Source organism: Ciconia boyciana, chromosome 10, assembly GCF_034638445.1.
Source record: "Ciconia boyciana chromosome 10, ASM3463844v1, whole genome shotgun sequence".
NCBI lineage: Eukaryota > Metazoa > Chordata > Aves > Ciconiiformes > Ciconiidae > Ciconia > Ciconia boyciana.
This window is the reverse complement of record NC_132943.1, coordinates 15,809,150-15,833,795: the sequence shown is the minus strand read 5'-3', so window position 1 is coordinate 15,833,795 and position 24,646 is coordinate 15,809,150. Positions and strand designations below refer to the sequence as shown.

The following is a 24,646-nucleotide window of genomic DNA, read 5'->3' as shown; positions in this document are numbered from 1 at the left end:
AGAAACACTGGATAAAATAAAAGCTACCATCACCTAGAAGGCAACTTTCTCTCTCTGAGCGCTGTATCTTATTTTCAGTTAAAGTACTACAATTGTACATTTAAAAAAATCAACTCTGCAGGCCTTTAATTCACAGGTTACAAAATACAATAATAATTGAACCAACCAGTACTCTAATAGCTGTTTAGTGTTGTAAATAGGTAGGTTCATACAGACTTCCACTGCTTTATTCAGAACCTGTGTTGATAATCTCTGAGCACAAACTTCTGTAGGAAATGAACCAAGTTATCTGAGTTCCAGCATATGTTTGTAAGAATGTAGAGAAAGAGCTAGTATCATGCAGAGGCAAAACACAGCCAGAAAAATGGGGCTTCCTCTCCTGGAATACCGATCAGGCAAGATCCTTCATGACATTTACAAATGGCTTCATGCTCTCTCTTTTACTAAGTTACTTCCCTTTATTTTTGGAGCAAATATCAGCTAAAATCTGAAATATTTTCTGCATATCTATTTAGAAGGGTAGTTAGATCACCACACTATGAACTACCAATTTTTTTTTAACTGCTTAACAGAGGGTGTAATTAAAAATAAATAAATCAATGTTTTGGCATCTCTTTTTTTCCTCTAGATTCTATATTGCATTGTTTTCATCATTTAAAACATCATCAGTTGCACTGATCCAATGAACAGATGGCCTTATCAGCCCACAAGAATCTGCACAGGGCAATTAGAAAATTCAGAGACAAGATTAATACAAGGAAATTAATTATCAATTATATCAGTCCAGCACTGTGTACAAAAAATTTCTTGTTTTCCTCTGACTCTACAGAGACATGCTAATAGGTCTACTGATGCTTCCCACTTTACCAAGTGATGCATTCAAAGCCTCCAAGAATTGCCTGTAATTTTAAACCTTTATTACATCAGGATTACACTATTCTCTTCCCCTCTTTCTTGGTTTGAGTAGAGGGAGTTTAGTTAAGACTGGGAAAAAAAACAGTCCATGTCTTTTAAAGACATTTTACTGACAGCAGAAAGAAAACGTTCATGCAGATCTACCTGTTCTTTTCTCTTTTGCACCCTTCCTTTCTGTGTAGGCCCAGAAGGCACGTGTCCAGCAAGAACCACTTCCTACAGACATGATGCAAATGTGGCCCTTGTATCAGTAAGACAGAAGCAGTCTGAAAAAGTGAATGCTATAGGACCGGAATATCTTTCCCTGAATTCTGGGGGTGGCAAAACCCAGCAGAGTCCCTTATTTTAAAAAAAAGCACAGCAGGTTACCTGGTGCCCTGTATAGACAGCTCACTCCCTTGAACACTTGGTAGGACTCCAGAGGCTGGCAGGCTAAGGGAAAGCAGATGCATATAGAGAGCCTCTGTCATGTGTGATGCTGGCAGATATACCTGCAGTTCTGTGTTTCTCCCATTCACATCTCTCCCAGAGCAGGGGGGGGTAAGACAGTAATTCAAGTTTGCCAAGTGAGCTGAAACCTGTCACATCTATAGAAAATAGATTCGGGGGGCTGAAAATAAATAAATGCCATCCCACACTCCCACCGCCTTCGGATTCTTATTCATTTCAGCAGTATTCAGCTATCCGAACTCCACTTGCTTCAAATAGCAGCAGAGAAAGGGGAGGGAGGGGAAGAGGAAATGGGGAGTAAGCCATGGATTTAGAAATTATCATATATAGCAGGGCAAATATGAATGTGATCTAACAACAGAGCACGGGACATGATCACACCGTATGGGATCAACTCAATTGACCCCAAAGGACTTACTTTTAGATACTTAAATGTATAATTAATATGAAAATCTATCTCCAGGCTTGCTTATGATATGTTGTCTCAGTTTCCCATTGGTAAAAGAATGATTTAGTGATTAAAAAACTTTCACCAGTCCTACACTCACTGGTGTGCCGGTAGAAGCCTGTACTTGCCATGTGCTGGGAGAGCTTCACAAGTGTGTTGTTCTACCCAGATCACCATATTTTCCACTTGAAGTCTATACTTTGTACAAATGTACCAAGCACATTTGAAAACAATTTGTTCTTGCTGTTAATTTATATGAAAAATCCTGCTGCATTTGCATGACATTAAGAGTGAAAAAAGAAAAAAATTGTCCAACCAGACAATGTATTTGATACCGCAATGATAATAACCCTGGATAGATTCCTGTGGGCTGGCAATGCCATCTGCCTAGTGAATGCAGAATCCAAAGACCATTATAGTGCATGGAAAGACCATCTTTAAGACTGATTCAAAGCCAAGGAGTGCTAGTGGAGTCAAACTGATTGAATGCTAGATAATGACAGACATGCAAGACAGGCACTGATCAGCTGTGGGTCCCTTGGACTTTGCCGTGGCAGGAATCTCATTCACAGCCTTTCTCTCAGGAAATCTCATTATTCTGTACCATTTCTTCATTGTTGCATCTGAAGGCATGGAGACATTTGTATACGTTTTTCTCCCTGTATGGAACTAAAAGGAGGAAAGCATGCCTGAATACTAGTGTCTTGTAAAGAATATTTAAGTACCAGAGCCAGAGGAAAAGCCAGAGAGGTGTGTCTGATCCATTTTACTCAGCCTGCAAGCAAATGAGCCGCAGACTGAGATCAGATGATCAATATTCTACCTATTTCAGCAGATCTCTTCAAAACTTAGCATTTCAGACCACATGGGTAGAAAGGTCACTGTTTAACAGACCTCTTGCCTTTACCACTGTTGACCCGACAGGTCTCATTCATGCTGTTACAAGTCCCAAATACACCTACTGCTCTTGATGGCCTCAAGTATCCAGAGTCAAATTTTCTCCTGTAAGTTTTCACTTACATTTGTCTGACTCCTGCAAAGTTACCATCAATTTAGATCACTGTAAAGGAAGACTAAAAATCACACTCAACACTTTTGTTGCCTAAAAAAAAGAAGGCTCCTTGTCCAAGAAAATGTATATTTTCTTCAAATCAAAAAAGCTCATTTTTTTCTATTTCAAAATAAATAGAAATACAGACATACACTACCTACCTTTTAACTGAATAGAGTTGTTAAAGACAGTCTCCTGTAAGGCCACATTTAAATCTACTGCAGAGTAGTGGACCATACATTGACCATCTATTTCAATAAGAAGTTCAATAGGAGATCTGATTCTACCACACATTGAATTTCTGCAGCTTTGACTGACAGTCATGACGGGGTTTAAGTGAAAGGTATGAAAGTCTCACAATCAGGTTATAAGTGCTAGTGAACTGGGATAATAAATGCTAGTGATTCTGTGGGAGGAAGAGGAGGCTGTGCTCAGGAACGGAAACGTAATAATTTCTGAGAATAACTTTTGCAACGGGAGTTAGAAGGTGCCACTTCTCCAGGAAGTGTTTTAATCTGCTACGTCTTTCTGGCTGTGTGAGAAAAGTCAGTCAAGAAAGATATAAGTAAGGGCGGGGGAGCATAATGTGTAAAAAAAAAACAATAGGAAAAATTTCTAAGATACACAACACCAAACTAGGTGGAGAACAGCTAACCAGGAACGCTTCTGAAATTCTTTGGTTCTTTTCTGCAGCCACAGACTAGCCCTGAACTGCTACATCAAAGTGGCTGGGGAAAACATAAGTTCATTTGTCTTTTCGTATTTTCATTATTTCCCCCTCCCTCCAACTTTAAAAAGGAAAAAGTAAAAGAAAAACATTGCATTCAACAACTGGAAATCTAGACTTGCAAAAGCTACTGATGTTTACAGATCACAGAATATGCTGCTAACGGGCAACTAATTTGTTACAGAACGGGCAAGGCTTTGTGTCTCCTTGTCTACCTGATGAATGTAGAAGTTTCAGTTCCCCAAGATATCATATGCAACCCATTTCCAATGTTACATACATGGCTATTTATAGTAATTAGTATCCTGGGGAGAAATCCTATTGCCACTCTAGTTACCTAATGTAATAAATTATTGCAAAAAGCAAAGTGGGAGGAATTTCATTTTTTTTATTAGCATTTGGTAATTTTGATCTTTCTAATGATGTCTACTGACCCCTAGCCTGTAGCTGTGTTTCAAAGCAGTTTCTTTAGCAATTCTTTGTTTAATTAAAAACTGTTACCAAAGAGGAAATTGGAATCAAATATCTCAGTGGTGGGGAAGATTTTGACTTACTCAGGATTTTTACTTTACAGAAACTAAATAAATGAGAGGAAAACAATTTTTAAGCATTTCCTAATTTAGAAGCAAGGAAAAAACCAAATTATATTAATGCCATGTTAGATATTAGGAAGAAAACTAAATAAGTTGCATTCTTCCTCCCAGAAGCATATTCCTTTTCCACTGTAAATACTGTCCCCAGTTCTGTTCTTGTTTGCAAAACCTGTCAGAAACAACCCCGCTGAGGCCATTGTAAATACACCAGTATAAGCATCTGAATGCGATTCCCTTGGCCAAACTGTTCAAACTGAGGAAGACACAGAAAAAATGCTTTCCATTTGCTCTTTGGCTTCCAAATAGAAGGACCTCAGCTCCTGACAGTGGCCTGTGCTGAAGGTTCACCTTTGCAGAATCTGGTAACTTCTCCTTTTGGAAAGTTTACTGGGTACCTGGGAGCTCAGTAATCCTTAAAAGCAATGGTACTTTTATATAGCTATTTAAATATACTTCAGGATACTACTTATAGGCACATAACATTCAATATTTTTGCCCAAAACTGAGGAAGGGAGCACAGCTTCCCTGAGCTCCAACATCCGGAGATGATTTATTTAAGAAGGTGATGAATTTTCATACTGGATGCAATTATTGAGGTCCGTGTGCACACACAGATATCTTCACATGCGAACCTAATGAGGTTTCTAGGGAACTTGTAGCTATTACAGATTCACAGGCTCCTTCACTCAGCTCCTGGGAAAGCACTTACAGCTGATTCCATGCTAATTCATTGCTCAATGAATAAGTAAAATCTGTACAGTATAATAAAGCCATTGATCATTATGCTTTAAAAAGATTGACTCCTAAATATTTAGGAAGCAGTGTGTATTCAACGGAAATGTTTATTGGCACTGGGAAATTAAACTGTCACCCGTGAAATAGTAAAACTCATTAATGCAGAGTTTCTTTTTAAGTGTTAGGAATTAACTTTATGACTGCATCAGTAATGGCAAGCCTCAGCCTTAAATCGCCTGCCATTTAGTATTCGTGAACATTATTAAAACATATTAACCGTAATTTAATTGATCGAAAATTAAAAAAAGAAAAAAAAAGGAAAAAAGAAAAAAGTTCACCGCCTTCAGCGCGGTAGCTCGTTTGGAAGCAATTAGCGAGCGGGAAGGAGGGGAAGGCAGCGCCGGCCGCGCACCTCGGCCCTGGGCGCTGCGGCTGCCGGGACGGGACGGGCCAGGCAGAGCAGGGGAGGGCAGGGCCCGGGCCGGGCAGAGGAGGGCAGGGCAGGGCAGAGGCCGGGCCGGGGGCCGGGGCCGGGCCGGGCCGGGCAGAGGAGGGCAGGGCCGGGCCGGGGGCTGGGGGCCGGGGCCGGGCCGCCGGCGGGGCAACAGCGCCCCCTAGTGTCCGCCGCGCCCGGCGGGGCCCCCGCCCGCCCAGCTCCGCCCGACGGGCCGCGTCCGCGGGGGATCGGCCGCCCCCTCCCCGCCCCGCGCTGTCGCGGGGGGGCAGGTCTCGGAGCATCTGCCCTGCCCCGGGCTCCGGGGCCCGCCAGCGCCGAAGGTCCCCGGCTGCACCGCGCTCGCCGAAGCGCCCGTGGAGCGGCCGCCGGTGCCCGCCCGCCGCGGCACTGCAAAGCCCGGAGGCGAGGGAGGCTGCTGCCTGCGGGGACAGGCACCGCTGGCACCGCCCTTAGGGCCGGCAGCAATGCGTGGGAAACTTACGAGGGGATCTCCCGAGGAAGAGGGAGCGAACGGCGATTTCCCACCCGGGATGCTGCGGGGGGAGCGGGGACGGCGAGCACGCCCCGGGACCCAGCCGCGCCCGTGGGAACCGACGGCACCTGCCGGGCCGGGCCGGGCCGGGGGAAGATCCCCGGTGCCACCAGCGCTGCTCCGCCGGGCTGGAGCGAGGCTGGGCCGGAAAATCCCGGCACCCCCGACTCATGCGGGAAGGACCGACCCCTTCCAGCCCGGCGGGCAGAGGCGCACAGCTCCGGCCCCGTCCCAGCCGGCGGAGGGCAGCTGAGGCGGGGCGAGCAGCAGCGACACAGGCCGCAAAAAAATGCGGCCAGCGGAAGGACAGAAAACGGCGAGGGAAAACCAGCGAGCGGCTCGTTGCAGGCTCTAGCGGCTCCCGTTCACGTCCACACCGGCAGGACGGTGGCGAGCAATCCCTCCATCTGGCCGCAACTTTGCATTTCTAAGCTCCGTTAGCACGCCGCAGCCGGGCTAACTTTCTTAGAGGTCACGTTGCAATAACCCCCTTTTCAGGGAGTTTTTTCCCATCTTTTCCTCCCTCCCTCCCTTCCTCCCTCCGCCCCCGCCCCAACCCCAGGCAACTCCTTGAGCTCCCGCTACTCACAATTTGTTGCAGTTAACCCCAGGTGCCAAAAACTGAAGAGGAGCACAGTGAAGCCCCCGAGGGCTCGGGAATCCATGTTCAGCCCCGGAGGGGGAAGCCAGCCGCCCGCCTGTCTCCGCCGGTCCCGGTCTCCGAGCGCCTGTCAGCCTCTGTGCGCTCCCTCTTCCTCCGGGCATTTACTCCATCCAGCATCCAGGCACTCCGGGTGAAGGGGAGCCGGAGCCGGGGCGGCCGAGGGACCCTCCTCCGCGGCCCTTGGAGCAGCCGCTCCAAACGCCGGCGGCAGCGCCCGAGCCGAGCCCGCTCCCCCGGCTGCTGCCGCGGAAATTCACCTTGCGAGCTGCGGCGGGGAAGCAGCAGCCGGGCGCTGGGCACCTCCTTATAGGCGAGAGCCGCGCTGCACTCCACCTCCTCCCAGCCCCCTGGAAGTCACTCCTCCTCGCCTTCCAGGGAGGATCCTTATTGCAATGTTCACGCGTTGTTGATAAGCATCAGAGTCACGGAGTAAATCAGATGCCTGGAGGAAAAAAAAATTAAAATCTTCCCTTTTTTTTTTCTTTTTTTTTTTTTTTTTTTATTCCTTTCCCCCTGCTTTGGGTACCGCTGTGGCTGGAACATTTTAAAGAGCCCCCAGCTCAGCTGTTTGCTTGCTTATAAATATATATGTTATATACACATACATAAAATATACACGTATGTCCCGGCATACACAGTGCCGACACAGCCCGACGAGCCCCAGCCCCGCTCCCGGGGCTCAGCCTCACCCGCAGGGAGCGGGGATGGAGCCTCGGACGGGGCTGATGCCTGACCCGCTCTCCCGTCGCGGCTGCTCCGGAGCCTCCCTGCCTAGACCTCCTAAAAAGCGAGCGGGGAGTCCCAGCAGAGCCGCGGGGAACTCTCTGTCACGCCCCCCCAAGAGGAAGGCGGCCCCCGGGGCTGCGGACCGGACCAGACCCGCACCCAAGCGCTGCAACCCCCTCCCGGCTGGCGAGGGTGATGCTTCAGGAAACCGGATTTCATGACTGATTGATTGATCGGTTACCCGACTGCTCAGCAGCTGAACAGGCCGGGATTCTCTTCCAGAGGCGGGGTACAGGAAAGCGGAGTTCCAAAAGCATCTGCCCTTCCCCTTGCTGTCTGCGCTCTGTCTGCTCTGAGCCGGCACCTTGCGCCCTGCCCGGCCGCCTCCCTGCGCGCCTGCACACGCGGGAGGTGATCGTCCTTCCAGGATCTCCAGCTCAATCCCTGCTGAGATCTAACCTTGCTGCTCTGCTGCGGCGTCACCCCGCATCAGTAGAGTGCTGCATCAAAGCCAGGTCAAAATTGCATTAGTGATTCCGCTGTAATCTGCAAGGAGAGTGTGTTTGGACCGTTAAAGTCTTGGTGGGGGGAAAGTCGCTGGTCCTCAGCCATAGTCCCTCACAATGGCAAGGAATAATCAGAAGAAATAGACTGTTCGCCAAAGCTGTCCTGACTTGCCAATGGAGAGCGGAGGTTTAAATTGCTGTCACGCTGTAAGCCTCACATTAAAAAGTAAGGAGGGTGGAGGAAAGGCATCGTGCTTAGCTGTTAGGTGCTATATCAAAGAGAGGTGTCGGGGGACATCTGAGCTTTAAAGGAGCAGTCAGCCTGGAAAGCAAAAGTCCACGTTTAAAAAATGACCTAATTATTTCACCTTCTGTTGTTACAAGTGACACAAGTGACACAAGGTTAAACAGGAAGGATAGCTGCCTAGCGCTGAGGCTTTCAGTCAGAGTCAGTAAAGGATTTAGTCAGACAAAACCAAGACTTAGGAGGAACTTAAAAGCCTAATGAGCCCTCCAAGTCTTTCGTTTTTGGCCTTAAATACATCTGCACACACCAAGGTTTAATCTTTGCTCATGCAAAGACCTGACCCAGTTGCTCTGTGCTTCACTTACGGCTGAGCCCAGTGAGATTTTGGAAACTAGGGGTGGGAATCAGTCCAAGGCTAATGCATCTACGTGAGGTGTCTGCTGTCCCTTCCAAAGGCCCTGAAGGAGGTGTCAACTAATCACTCAGGAGATGTTTGTGTAAGGGCACAGACACCATCTTCTCTGAGCCGGCTCATTTTGGAAGGAAGCAAGCTCTGCTCGTTTCCCTCAGTGGATGGGGAGAGAGAGGGTCTCACCTTCATGTTTTCTGATCCCAGTCAGAAACATCTCATCTTCTCCATAAATTGTACAGATCATATATAAGACTCTGGCCCAGAAACTAAGAACCATATTGCTTTGCTGCATTAGGCCAGGAGGCTGGAGTATTGAGAAAATTATGTTATTAACTTGACTTTTTCAGGTGAGTAATCAAGCTTTAGAAATGCTAGCAGTGCTTCCAGAGCTATCACTTGGGTAAAGCTGAGCAGTTGAATGTATCAGAAAGCTTAAAGCCAGAGTGGATTTGCTGGAGACGCACGAGTCTTTGACACAGGCACAACTTTGCAACTATGTATTCTGAAATTAGCAGAGGAATTCAGAGGAAGGAGATTAAATATGGGGGGGGGGGGGGTGTCAATGGTATACTTTTTAACTGACTCACTGAACTAATTAGTGGCTTGTTTATAGGAAAGGAGATGTGGAAATGAGCTATGGAGAGTAATTAAAAGCTATCAATAAATATGAGCCCAATCTTGCAATGCATCCCAGTGGTCACCAATATGGATCTGACTGCAGGATCTCGACCCTGGTTACACCATCGGTTTTCAAGTCACACTTATGAGGTGCTGGTTTCCCAGAGGCACACCTCTTCCATAAGCTCCTTTGTATCATAAATGCCAGGTAGGTGCCTTAAGATTTGTGAATATTTGGGTGCAGGAGCACTACAACTGAGAAGTTATGACCGGAGTGGAGGGCTACGCAGCTGTTCTTTGCAGGAAATTATGTAAATAATGTCATGTTTAAGGGCTTTTTGCCAGCAAGATTTTTATTAGAGTAAATTTATTAATCACTATTAAAGCTGTTCAGACAAAAAGTGTGGCTCATCCTCAGCCGTAGATCTGGGTACCCTAGGTTTGGGGAAAACTCAGTTGTTGATTCAGTGTATCTGGACTTTGTTCAAAATGACTGTGATGGTTGCCACTGAAGGCATTGCAAGCCTTGGCAATGAGTGAAGGCTTGTTACACATATAGTGAATACTCCTTTCTAACTCAGTGATAACTCCTTTCTAACTCTCCCCTTCACTGTGGCACATGTTTTCTCCTCCTCGATGAAAGCAAAGCTGACCTTAACAGTGAAGACCCTGAGAACTTTCCTTTCAATTCCTGCCTCTTCTTTGGCACATTTCATTTATAGCCTTTTGCCAGTCACTTGATGTTCACTCCCTGTTTGTTAAACAAGGGGAACACACACTACCTCATCTCATACAGATGGCAGGAGGAGAAATATCCTCATGTCTGGCACATGTTCAGAGTCTGCAGTCATGGTGATCGTATGAGCATCTTTATAATTTCAGAGGCAATGTAGATCATGATCAGGTCATCTGGGACTGTATAGAAAGGGCTACATTAGTTCTGGGTGAGAAAGCCTAACATGGGCATCCAATTATCCTCCTCCCCAACGGCAGCTGAGTGCTCATATTAATGCTGCTCAGGACACAAGCAGTGTATGACCTGCATGATGGGGAGAGCAACACGAGCAGCATTAGACCAGTAGCTGTTCCTATCTTACCGGCTTTACAGTGCAAGCAACAAATCACTGAAATTCAGCATTTAACTTTTCAGCCCCGGTGTCCTCCCCAAGTTTGTTCTGCCAGTCTGGAGCCTTGTTATTTGAGCAGAAGGAACAATTTGTGGGAATTAGATGAGAGAATATGAATAGGAGAGCAACAGAAGGACACAAAAACATAAGGAAGAGCAGGAAAAGCTGGCTGACACAAGGGAAATAAGGGTGTGCATTTTTGAAGGAGAAAGCTTTTTTATTTAAATGTTTATCTGAGGAGATAAGTTTATCTGTGATCAGATACACTTGTTTTCTTTCTCAGAGTCAGTCAACAGCGTTAGTATTGCTATAACCCATGTTGAGTTTGCCACTAGAAGCAATAACAGTTTAGCCCATGAATTCAATCAATCCAGCTGTTTGGGTAATTGCAGCTGGAAGCTTTATGTCTGACCCCAATCATATAGCATCCAGGGAAGGAGAATAGTATTATGTATATGAATTTTGAAGAGCACATACTACCACAAACTTTATTGTACATGACTTTTGGATCACATATTGCTATTTCCTGTTGATAACTAGGAATTTGTTTGAAGAATATGATGTTTCTGATCAAAAAACCTAAAGGTCATGTCAAAAAAACCTAAAGGTCATTTTTTCTTTTTTCCCTTAGAGTTCTCCCCTATAAAAAGAAAGGACTCATTCATTAGAGAGAATATGTGGAGAGCTTTCATAAAACACATTGACCCCAACCAGGTGAGTGCAACAGCAGGCTGCTCATTATCCTTGGATAGTTCCACAGTATACACAAGTCCAGAGGATAAGAAAATTTAATGATCTGCTGGGATAATCTGATGGCCAGTAGCATTTTTGACATGCATGCTGAGATTAGGGTAAAAGAAATCAGATGTCAAGCTGTGCAGTGATTATTGGAAGACAAAGAACTAAAATCACCTCTTCCTCCCCCTCGCCTTTCCCTACATTATTTTACCACTGTCTGCTGGTATTATGGCTTTCATTACATTGTCTTGTCTGCCTATGAAGACGCTTGTGTCAGTCACAGCCAGATACAGCTACCGGACTTACAAGATCAATAACCTGACTAAATAATAGCACAAATGGCTATGGCTACAAATTACCTAGGGACTTCAATAGGCCTTATATGGGACACACTCCTCCCTGGTGTAATTCCAGTGACATTGTATGTTGCAGTTCAGGACAGAGTCACAGAGGTCACAGAGGACACCATCCATGGTCTGCTCTCTGTGCTGGTTCCCCACCAAACACAGTGGTCAGCTCCAGCTGGGCCAGCCACAGTTCTCCCCGCGCAATACCGTATTTTAACTAAAATGCAGTGTCATCCTGGCGCATTTGTTGTCCCAGAACCAGCTGTCCACCAGTGTCCAACAGAAGGATGGACTTCATGAGGTGCTGGCATAAATACAAAACTTATTCCTGTTATCTAAAAACTCATTCCTGTGATCTAATCAACCACAATCAGCCCTGAAAAGAGAACTCATATGCAAACAAAACAATGCAATTTTTTTGCCCTGTTTTGAAGCCACACAAATTAGAATGAAGAAACCCCTAAAAGGTCCCTAGACAGTTAGGTGTCACAGGATGGATGTAATCCTTGGAGAACAGCTGGCTAACTAATGGGAACATACTGTAATAAGAACTATGAGTCCCAGCTGAGGTCAAAGCCCAGTCTGCCTTACAGTACTTAAAAACTTCAAGGCAAACTTGAGAAAAAAAAATGACACAAGATGGGGAGGCATTTTAGCAAAAATGTCTATTCTATAGACATTCCGGTTCAGACCACAAAGTCAGAAGGGGAACAATATTATCTGTATGAATGTCTATTTCCATATGTAAAGAAGGCAGCTTTATTTTTCATTCATTAGTGGGTATCAAGTCTCCATTTTGCAGAAATTCAGTCATTCAGTCATGGAATTATAATATCTGCCATGTCACTCGTGAGTAATGACATATAATGAATAGACACTTGGATACATTTTCAGAAGTAATTAGTGATTTTGCATGAACAACCAAGGTATCCCTTAAGGGGCAATTTTTCAGAATGATTTGGGCCTTTACCTGCTGAATATCAGTGCCATGATCTGTCTGTCCAAACAGGACAGTTAAAAGGAGAGGCATCCAAAATCATTAGTCTCTGTTGAACACTTGCACCTCAGTGCACCACTAATCCATAGTCTCATGCTTGAGGAGAGAAACAATCACCTGGGCCTATATACATAACGAACAACTTTGAATATCTCCATCATTTTGCAGAGAAAGTTTGCAAGGAGTGAAAAAGAGAGCTAATTTCATCAAATAAATCATTCGTGACAAATGGCTCATCCAGTGCTAGCACTCAGAAAATTATTATTAGCAACAGCTGGGCTGGGTATGACAACCTATATTCAGACATTCTTTTTAGTTTTCTGCCTGTCCTTCACTAATCTCTGTTATGGATAGAGGTCGGAGAGGAGTGAAAAGGGGGAAGTTGTGTGGAAACTAATGCAATCATTAGGTCATTTTTAACCTTGCTGCAATTATCATACAGAAGGAGCCAACTGAGAATAATGGAAGGCGAGACTGTAATTTAGACTCCCCTGAAAAACAGGAAGAAATTAATATACATTCTCTCACAAGCCATCAGGATTTCTAGGTTTAATCCTGCAGGAATGAGCAGCTCCTGAGCACTCCTGTGTTGCTCTCTTCTCAGCATAGGCACAGGAGATTCAGAGTCTTGGGCCCATGTTTTTACACCAGCCTGCCTTTCTAAGGCTGCTGCTGTCATATTTTTTGATGCAGGCATTGAAGGACATGGAACAGAAAATGGGATTCATAGAGGTTCCTTAATCACAGTACCGCTGAGCTTCTTCTGGACAAAGTTCTTGCTGAGGGCTGGGCTGGAAGTTAGTCTGGACTAAGCTATGGAAATCCCCATATGTATGTTATGTCGTATACACAGATATATATACATGGATATATACACACATATATACGTACATATGTATATGCAGGCAGATATACACACACAGAAATATGTGTAAAACAGGAAATCAAACAAGGTAAACTCACCCCTCCCTAGGAGATCAATTTATTTCATACTTACTGACTAAAAATGTTTATTTCCTCTAGGAAGTGGATGCATTTGCATCAGAATGAAACAATTCCATGTAGACCTACCACCGTCTTTTCAAAGCAAAGTGATTTTAACTCCATGAGGGATAGCTGATTATACCGTAATGTGTAGGCCTGAGTCAGACACACTCATCTTACTTCTGACTTGAGCCAGCTTGAGGTATAGGAAGCCTCTGCTTTCTGCCAGTCTGGATTGCAGATTACACTGGAGTTAATGAATCCCTCCCACTCGGTAAAGATGTGCTGACAACATGAGAATATCAACATAATGTAGCTATGTAGAGGGGTGGATATTCAGAGGTTCTTTTGCAATCAATGTATTTTTCATTAGTTAAAAAAAAAATTTGTTAGTGATTTTGAGCAAATACTATCAAAACTAAGCCAAAATAAAAAATCCTGCTTCATGCACTTTTTTTCTGACTCTCAGGGCTGGTTGTTGCTTATTCTAAGGATTATTATCTATACTTCGATGATGTTGTGAATTCCAGGGTAAGGAAAAAAATCAAACTCACTGCTGAGAGTTTTTATGCCCAGGTTTTAAACTAGAGCAAACAAGTCCCTCTGGGTTCCCATGAAGGGGCGAAAATCTCAATCAGTCCAACTTTCTGTTCACTTCTTAGATGTATGTTGAGTCAGCTGAGGTTCAGGTAGAAAGTGTGAAGCAGTGCCACAGAGATTTCACTGAGCTCACATGAAGGGACGCCTTCTTGGCTGTGTGCAGGGCTGAAGGCAGAGGGGTGAAGTGCAGCAAACCATGACCTAGAGCTCACCAAAACCCCAGACTTCAACCTGCCATCCAAACAGTTTGAACATGAAGTGAGTTTAAACTTGAGACTGGATTCAGGCTCACTTTCAAAGGTCGCAGAGGTGTATCCAGGGTCAAAAGACAGGATTAAGCCACAGAGAAGGAGTGTGGCAGAGCCAGAAGGTTAGCCTAAGTTGTCTTTGCTTTCTTAATTGGAATCTATGTCCTCTATTACCTCTCCTTCAGTATGTAAATCAGTTTCATAAATGTAACAACTCAAGAGGATGATAGTCATCTGGGACAACAGCATACGACTCAAAGCTTATCCAAATAGGCAGCGAAGTAGGGCATAAACACCTTACTTGACTTTGTTTCTCCATCTTAGCAGTTAAGATGCTCATTGCAGGCAGATCCAGGCGGCAGAGAATCTCTGCAGTGATATGAAGGCCACAGGCACTCAGATGTGCCACACAGAAACCTCTACCATTGTCTAACATGAAGAAGCAAATGTGGAAATTAGCAGTATGTACTGACACGTACCCTCTACATGTGTTAGTACCACTTATGTCATTGCATTTATTATAAGCAAATCAATTCCCATAGTGCAATTATAGCAGATGGATAAACAAGATGCAATATACTGCTCACTTTACGACAATGATCACATAATTCCAGCTTCACTGCTTTTAACTGTTTGCATGAAACACTGATTAATAAAGCTTTGAAAGGCTGTCAGACAAGGATATATGAATGTATAAGTGATACAAGTGAAATTATTCCCCAGTATAAATATCCCTAACATTGCAAAACTAGTGAAGCTGTATCAGGGATGAACATGATTTATTCTGTCCATCAGGTTCTCCTTGACAAAGGCTGAGCAGTGACTACAACCAGATATAATCATTATCCTCCACTTTCCTTCTTTTTGTTATCTACTTTTGTGTCCATTTAGACCATAAGCCTTTGAGGAACAGTCGCCTTCTTCCCCCTCTATATGTATATGTGCTGTAGTCCTGATCCCACTATGAAGGTTGTAGATGCTTACACAATATTACCATCGGTCAGCCATTACAGAAACAATTATAGCAGTCTGCGAGCACATCAGTGTATAAAAGTCACAATAAGAAAAGGAAATAAGAGCACAAAGAGCTTAGGAGGATGGAGGGTTAATTCCTTTATCACAAAAACATCTCACAGGAGCTGCATTCTGTGGATTAACATTACTGATACATCCATTTCGTTAAGTGGATACAGTTGTCTGCTGATGCATATTCACTTGAGATAATTGCATTATTGAGGTATCTCACAAAAACTGATACCAAGTCACATCAGTGATTTTAGCAAAGCTACAACCTACTGGTTTCAGCTTTGAAGATTCTGAATCTTTTTAAATTAAAGAATGGAACATTTAACAATCATTTTGGTCCTGAATTAGAAAATGTGTTTCTTAAGGATTAAATTATTGGTCAGTGTCAGGACAAAAAGGGATGTTTAACAAAAGATCAGATACCTGGCTATACCTAGGTGGATCCCTTCTCTTTTCTATCTCCTTAGCAGTGATAGAAATGAAAGGTCAAGATGAAATCTGTGATGTGCCTGTTAGGTGATATGCCATGACTCCAGTTTATGCTTCTGGTACCTAAGATTTCCAGAGGAGCTCATCTCTGGGAATTATTCAGTTCTCAAACCTGCTGAATATACCATGTTGCCCTTGGGAACTGCTATTTTCAAAACTACTTCTTAAACTTTCTGGGTTAGAGCATCCCCGGATAGAACTGTATGTAGCTCCACCTAATTTTAATGCTGACTTATGTCAGCTGGGTGTCATGTGGTACTAAAATAAAATGCAGAAGCCAAATTCTAAAGGTTTTATATCATTTTAAGCTACCTGGAGAAATCAGGAGCGTTTAGCTCTAGGGATCTTGTGCTAGCTTGTCTCACACTGATACAAAAGAAGATAACATCAAATGAAGAGGACATGGAGCAAATGGATTTTTTTAATTCTGTGCTAATCTTCACAGTTGTTTTTCCTTTTTTTTTTTTTCCCCATAAGCTCTTCTTAAAGTGTAGATGATAGGCTATTTATTGGGAATAATCCTGTTAGGCGGATAGTGCTGTAGACACACATCTCTCTATATATCTCATTCTATAGGAACACCAACATTTGAAATCAACAAGTCATTCCTAGCCCTCTTTTTCTTAAGATCTCACCTTTATTACACTCCATAATCTGTATCTGTGATGTGGAATCATAAAGCATAAACCATAAAGCAGAGGTGAGAAAGACACTTAAAAAAGAAAAGTTTTGCCTTTTTGACACCAAGAGAGTTAGGGTGAGAGGGCATCATGCAACATCCTCAGTAAAGTGTTGAACAAGGGATCCTCTGCATGTCAGAGGGGTCTGAAAGAACCTGAACTAAACCCTACCAAAGACATTAAAAATTATTGCTTTGATTTTAAGGACTTTTTTTGACAGCTTGTTTAGTGAGCTTCTTTCTCACCCAAGTATGGGGCCCAATTTTCTCACACCAGTATGACGGGCAACAAACATCCAATTCCAGAATACCCTGAATGCAAGAAAGATCAGCATCTGGCCACAAGCTCTCTACTATTTGACTTTTTGTCTGCTGAATGACTAAATTATATGCTTTCCTTCTCTATTATACACTTTTCCAAAGCTAAACAGTTATTTTAATGGGACAGGAGATTGCATAATCATTGTGAAGTCCTTGAGCTTTCTGCTGGCTGTGGATTTCTCTGTTCAAGTCCAGATGAGCTATACAATGCAAAAATATATCTGGTAAGTTTTTCATTGACATTACTAGGAAGGTGTAATGACTGTCGGTCTGATGTCAGCAGGAGGTGCTGTCAAGAAGGGGAAGGAGAAAAAACCCTCAAAACCCCCTGCAGACATTCAAGAAGAAATCTTGTACTGTTGAGTAATTACAATTCTCAAAGAAAAAAATAGACTTGGATAAACCTGGAGGCACCTTTATGTTTTTCCTTTTGAAACCTTCCATCTCCGTGGCACGACGCTTTGCTGTTCTGTCATTTCTGTCACCATGCCATGCTGGGCTAGTTCTTTTTTCCAGGGGGGGAGGGAGTATTTTTGGCCCTTAGAGACCCCACTGTGCAAATATTTAAAACAAACAAAGACTTTGTTGAGATTTTTTAAAAGTCTTTTAATCAGCAAACAGATATATTCTTTGTCTGTTGGAAGAGAAGCTGCAATTATCAGGGGAATTTAATTTCAAATGGCACGTACGTTCTTCGTGTGGGTGGTAAGGTAGGCAGGCGTCTCAGTGGTAGGTTACAGTCATGTTTATTATATACTTTGAATGTTACTTTGCTGATGTCAGTATGGTGCTTTTTTCCAAGGTGCACAGGAAGCCTGGAGCAGTAAAGAGCCTCCCTTCCATACCATTTTCCCACTTGTAAAGAAATCACAACTGAGATTGTAATTGTGAAGTTATGCAGTCACAGAAATTGCGTCCCAGGGAGGTGTTGTGTCTTGCTCCAAGTTATTGCTGTCCCTTTGTCTAGACAGAAAATGGCTGAACTTCTCTTGCATTAGACCATTTCTTCCCGTTCTTTCCTGAGTGAATCCTTTCCACCACTTTCTGTGGAAAATAATTTTCTTCTCACCACTCTATCAACACCCCTTTTCTTCTCAAGTAGTTCATGCACCAGTCAGGTCACGTGCCATCAAATTACACCCTTCCTTGCGATCTCTTTGGGTCTCATATGGTTCCTAAAATCATCAATGATGTGGTTTGGTTTTGAGTTTTTTGGTGGGTTTGGTTTTTCCCCCCCCCGATTGAAACTGATGTTCCCTTTAACTGCTTCTTTCTTCCCTGGAAGTCTATTGTACTTTCTGCATTGTTTCTATCTCTGCTTTCTGACTCTTCCATTAGTGCTCCTCCAGGCTTAGAGAGCTCCAGTGAGAGCTCTTCTATCTTTAGTTTTGCTTCCTGTTCTCCAGTTTGGGAGATACAGTTCTATCCCACTATGGGTAATTTTCCTACTCACTCTTTTTCATTGTTTTACATGTTGTTTTGTTATTACTATCTTTACAAACCTATCTTCACCTGTCACTGTCTGCCCTTGATTTAAAAAATGGAGGGCAGGCTATGTATCTTGCTGCACGGAGGAAATATTGCTGATAGAAAGCTGCAGGGCTAAAGCCAATGGCTAAAATGCTTAAACTTTTCTATGCAAGATTTCCCTACAACCTCGTCTTCTTGATCTATGGTTGTTTTATGACAGCGAAGCAACCACAGATTAGATTCATCTGGCCTAGTGCTTTCATATTTCATCTGTATATATGTTGAAATGTATTTGCTATTTGCTGTGTGTGTTTGCTATTGCTCTTCTGTATTTGATGAAGTGTTTTTTTTCCATCTCGTAAAGGCTCTTTGGGTGGGACTCAGCTGCCTAAATATGGGCATATAGTGTTATTTTAAACATTGTAGGGTTTCCTGTTTGGCCAGTGTCCTGGTTTCAGCTGGGATAAAGTTAATTTTCTTTCCAGTAGCTGGTATAGTGCTGTGTTTTGGATTTAGGATGAGAATAATGTTGATAACAGACTGATGTTTTAGTTGTTGCTAAGCAGTGTTTACACTAGTCAAGGACTTTTCAGCTTCCCCTGCTCTGCCAGGTGCACAAGAAGCTGGGAGGGGGCACAGCCAGGACAGCTGACCCCAACTGGCCAAAGGGCTATTCCATACCATATGGCGTCATGCTCAGTATAGAAACTGGGGGCAGTTGGCTGGGAGGCAGCGATCGCTGCTCGGGGACTGGCTGGGCGTCGGTCATGGGTGGTGAACGGTTGCATCACCTGGTTTGTTTTTTTTCTTGGGTTTTGTTCCCCCCCCCCTTTGTTTTCCTTTTCATTACAATTTATTATTATTGTTGTTGTTGTTGTTATTATTATTATGATTATGATTATTATTATATTTTATTTTTATTTATTTTATTTATTTCAGTTATTAAAGTCTTCTTATCTGAACCCACGAGTTTTCTTACTTTTGCTCTTCTGATTCTCTCCCCCATCCCACCGGAGGGGGAGGGGGAGCGAGCGGCTGCGTGGTGCTTGGTTGCCGACTGAGGCTAAACCACGACAGACAGTTACTGCCTCTCCAGAAGGGTACGAGGCCTGCACAGGTCGTGTGCTCCATGCAGATGTCTCACAGTGCCGCGATATGCGTTACCCTGGTGCACATACCCTACTGCGTCCGTGTATTAAATGGCTGTGACTAAACAACATAGCATCTCTCTTCTTATCTTGCCATCTTAAGCTTCCCCTGGCAGCTTTTCAAGAAGTCATAGGAGTCACAGTTGTGCAGAAACCAAACGGAAGCACAAACCCATACTACAGAGCAATACTTTCCTAACGCAAATACCACTGAGTGAAAATGTAAAGTCAGGCATAATAATAAAAGAGAAAAATAGAAAAAAGTAAAATAGAAATAAAATAAAATAAAACATTAAGAGTAGCCTTATCAGAAAGTTCTGTTAAATTCAGCCATCGGAGTGGTCAGACTGGGCTGCCATATCCTTCTCTATGACTTTTGTTAGCTTAACCCTCACCTTGAGAAATACCTGCTCACCACTGTGGATATTCTGCATAATCTTCTACTGGAAACCCCTTTTTTTTTCCTTTTTCTTAAATGTTTTTCCTGAATCAGGTTGTAGTCCATTTTGGAGTACTGCCTCTGTGTGCATTAAATTGAGACTGGCATATATTTGTTTATTACTACAGGGGAAAAAAGGATTTTCACAGTGCCTCTTTCAAAGATCTGAGACCCATTGTAATTCCACTGAATTAAGCTGATTAATATGAGGACCTCACCCATATTTCTGTCTCACAAAAAAAGATATTTCTGCTGGATAAATTAGAATTTGAAATATACCTCCTTTTCCTGGCATATATTTTCCCCTTCCTTTATGGATTTCATATCCCACACAGAAAAGACAATATAGAATTTTCCACCTATTAGTTCCTAAAAACAAACCACCAACAAAATTCTCCATAATTACAGAGAGTCTCAAAATGTTAGAGGTAATATTGAAATGTTGACAGGCATCTAACTTCTACTGGGGAGGAATGAGTGATTTTGTTAGGATGAGCTAATAATATATTTCCAGTGGTAAGTAACAGCTCTCCGTTCTGGATAAAAATGATTATTTTAATAAGGCTTGAAATTGCAGGCATGATATGTGCTGTGATAGTACGTAGGATGAACCAGTAATGCAAAACGAAAAACACTAAATGGAGCTTGAGCAGGGATCCTCTAAGGGATTATTAAAGATTATAACAATAGTCTGTTAGCCATTGAAATTAGATTTATATGACTTTGCATAAAACAATTATTTGCAATCTGGAAAAAAACACCACCCAGAAGCCTTTTTTGCCTCGTCTTTTTCCATCTTTTAAAAATATTTTGCTTTTTAATATTTAAAATGCATTTTCACACTTTATTGTTTTTTCCTGTTTTCAAGGATGATACACAACTTAATTCTACTACTGTTTAAAGACTGCAGGAGGTATCTCAGGGTATCATGTTAATATTGGAGCAAAAGTCTAGCTTTTTCAGGGTGTAAGCTGGGGTTGCTGTTGATGTCCTTGTTATATTTTATCAGCCACGATAAATTAGACAGTAACCAGCCCTGGAAGAGGCTCATGGTCTGCTATAAAGCAGTTCCTGTGGTACCCCATGGCCCTCCTGGTAGCCAGCTGTGTTACTTAGGGCTTATCAACTTCTTCGCTTTCTGCCTCTGATTGTCTCCTCACCCTTCTTTTCTTTGTAAGCTAAAGCTTTTGGGAAAAGCTGAGAAAATCCACTGCACAAGGCTGTGCTTAGCACAACAGGACATGGATCTTGGCTGCAGCTTTTTGGCAATGCAGTGATACAGATACTACAATGATAATAAAGGTTTCACACAGAAAGATCAATAAGTACAAGACATTAGTTCTTTAAAGCCTTCTCTCTTTTATGATTAGTAGGGAACAATTCATATACATTCCATCACCCTCATAAGAGTTTTGTGACAATTATCTAACACTTGCACAGTGCTTTGAAGATGCAAAGGCAGATCCCTGCCTGTGTTAGAGTTCAGACAGCACAAGGTAGCCTAACACAGACAAAGCAAAAAATCATCTGCAGGATTTCTTGGTTAGTGGAGAGCAGCTGTGGAGGTTATTTCACCATCTCTCCTAGCCTCGCTGTTAGGGTGAGAAGTCTCCTGCCTCCCTGCAGAGTCACCACTCCTCAGTGACAGACTCGAGCTAAGCTCTTGGCAGAGAGGAGCCTGAGGATACTCAGTGCCTCCGAAAGCTCTCCTTCATGTAATCTGGATAGAGCAGGACATTAGAACAAAGCACAAAACTCAGTCCAGTGGCATTTACCAGGCTCTGCATTAGCACAGCATTGGGCAGTGCACTTTACAGCAGGGCTGCAGCTGTTGGTGTGCACTGCCCAATGCTGTGCTAATAGATACAGAATCCCAGAGCTAAACATGTCTTGAGCTTTCCTCACTCTTTCAGTGTAGATATAAGTTCAGTGGCCCAAAAGCTAATGTAGACTTCAGGGCAACTGAGTCTGTGCTGTGACCCCTCTTCCCCTACCTTATTTTCTCTTTCATCATTTTTGACACAGATCTAACTCATGAGTGGCAGACTCCATGTCCTGGGTATATATAAACTATATTTAATTCCCAGAAAATTAACTCCAGGTTCGGCATGCATCCATGAGTTACACCTATGCCATTTGAAATTGATGGGCCTGGGACAGGGTTCAGTTAGGATGGAGAAGGCTGGAGGGAAGGAGTTAGCATTTTATGTACCAAATCTCATCTTGCTCAAGCCTTTCATGTATGGAGCTTTAATTATTTCAAATCTCTGTCTCCATGTCATGCTGCCATTTGTCACACTGTTGAAAATAAGTGTGAATGAAAATGAAAATAAATACATAAAGCAAAGTCTGACCAAAATAATAGATGTTTAATGGGGAAGAAGATAGCCTTTTTTAATAATGTGCTCTTATCAAGGATAAAAGCTGAGGAAATCTTGCTTTTATTTTTTTGAAACACAACATAACTAAACAACTCATATTCACTTCTGTCCATTTAAGCTTTTTAATGGGTCTAGATGGACATCTTTCAAGACTTGCACAGAGCCATAAAGCAAGGCCAATTCATGCCTTCCTGAGAGCTCTTTTTTTTAAACTGTAAAACAAAAGCATTTTGCAGAAACAGAAGAGAGAAGATTTCAATCTACTTTAGAATAAGTCACTGGAACAACCTGCCTAGAGAACTGTACTTGGGGTCTTCAGATTGTATTTGGTGCCTTTCTAACAGAAGGGGTTCAATGCCACCAGAAGTTATTAGTTTGGCATGAGTCACTTCACAAAAACCTATGGCTTGTATTTTGCAGAGTCTTAGAAGATCATATTTTCTGGCTTAAATGTATATATCCATTAATTTCTTTACAGTAAATCATAGCTCATCACCAGCATTCACCTATTTGTGGGGCAGAGCTGGAAATAGAGATCCTGATGTCTTTTGGTCCTCTGAAAACCTGTGCTGTTATTTTCATGGAGTAGGCAATGGAACAACCATTTCATTCACCATCAAATGATGGGATTCAGTACACAAAAGTGATGTCAGTCAGGGTAGGAAGCTGTGATATTTTTTCCAGAAGCAGAAAAGATACTAGGAGAAGAGGAGTGGAAACCAAGCCCTCAAAACAGGATGTATGAGGGCTTTTGATGCTCTGATTTTGACCAAGCATAAAAAAAGTGAAGAGCTGCTTCACAAGCACTTCTTGTCCTCCATTGACTTCCATTAAGAATCACAGTTCTTGCTAGCCTGAATAATACCTCTGTGTGTGTGCTTGTGTGTATGTATATACATAGGTGCAAGCTTTCTCGTCAGGGAGGATGGCAAGAATTGATGCAGCCCTGTTTGCACCAGGTCTTACCTAGACTCTCTCCTTTCTTCAGAGCACCCTCCTATTTGCTCTTATTTAAAATCTAAAGGCTTTTAGAGAAGCTGCTTCTTCCCAGAAAGTTAAGAGGCTTTATTCTCAAATAAATCCTTTATAAAATACTAAAAAAAAAAAAGGCAAGCAAACAAACAAAACACTTCTATGAGTAATTGCACAGAAGGCATTAGTCTCAGAGAGCAAGACACAAGCCCACCTTTACTGTGAACACAGAGTTGTCCTGGGGTTGCTAAATAAGCTTTAATGTTAGGTAATCCGTTTTGCAGATAGGATTCAAAACAGTCTTTGCTGTTCTAGATTTCTGTTTAAACTGCACATAGGAGTTGATCTAAAAAACAATCAAACCAGAATGTTCCTCCTGCAGAAAATATCATTATTTTTATTTCTTTCCATTTGTAAGAAAAAGGAAAATTAAAAATGCTATTTTTTATATCAACACACAGAGATTGGAAAGTTTTAAATCGATGATGTTAATACGGATTCTTTTGAGGATGTTTTCACACAGAAAAGCTTGCTATTTCAAAACGATTTTCTTTCCCTTGAACTAATTTATGAAATTTTAGAATGCTCTTTTCAAGTGAGTGTGAAGGAAGCAACACAGCATTTTTTGATAGGAAATGCCCTGACAAGTCAATAAAAGCCTATTAAGATCTACTGCAGATACTGAAGAGGTAGTGTGAGTGTGGCCAGCATCTGGAAAAGAGAGGACGGCACAAGCTAATCCTGTTTAGGGTCATGGGCCCTATGGTGCTTTTCTCCAAGGGAGGAGTCAGCAGCAGGGGAAAACCCAAAGGTTAGAGCAGCACACTGGAGCTTCTGCCCTTAACTCCTGACAGGCACAATTTTCAAAAAACCTGAACACTTCTCATGCCACTTCCAATTGATATAACTGCAGATATTCAGGAACTGGAGAAATTGCTGTCTTGTTTGGGGCCAGTCTTAAAGCTTTTCTCATTAGAAGTTTAACCATTTGTATAGCAGAACTAATGATTGCTTGCCTGCTGCACAGAGACAGGTAGTAGACCGGAGTTGCAAATAATTTTGAAGGATTTTGTGTTCCTTTGCTGAAAGTTATTCTAGAAGTGGGAAAATACTGTTACTGTTCTACTACCATTTTTAAACAGATTTTTCAAAGGTAATTTTAAATAGATGGAAATACAGGTTTAAAAGTCAGGAGACTGGTTTAATACTTCAAAGCCAGTGGAAAAAGAAGTTATCCTCTCCTTTTTATGCTGATCATTTGAGTTTTGGTTGCATTTTTTGTTCATAGCTATTGTAAAAACAAAATGTAAATTGCACAATTAAACATTTGGAACAGCCTCCTTTATCAGTGTATAATTCGCAGTGTGTCAGGGACATCTAATAACAACCTATTACGGATCAGTTATCAGATAGTTGCTGAGTTAACTGCTATTATCTTCTTTGCCATCCCCCATAATTTGGTGTGAATAGTTTCTGATGTTTGCCGGGTGGTAATAATCTTCCTACATTGTTATGCAGCCCTTTTTCTCTCATTTTTAGGACTCGTCTCCTGTTCCTGTTCTTGTTTGGTTTGTGTTATCACCCGCACGTAGCACTATA

General features: G+C 42.6%; 1 protein-coding gene across 1 annotated transcript in view; it reads right to left on the bottom strand.

The window, feature by feature from the left end:
* The window catches only part of CNTNAP5 (contactin associated protein family member 5), a 293,622-nt gene extending 286,810 nt beyond the window's left edge, over window positions 1-6,812 (bottom strand). The window contains exon 1 of the mRNA XM_072874139.1: window positions 6,498-6,812. Within this exon, the coding sequence (XP_072730240.1) occupies window positions 6,498-6,573 (76 nt within the window). The 5' untranslated portion in view covers window positions 6,574-6,812. The remainder of the gene's footprint in view (window positions 1-6,497) is intronic.
* Window positions 6,813-24,646: the final 17,834 nt, after the last annotated feature.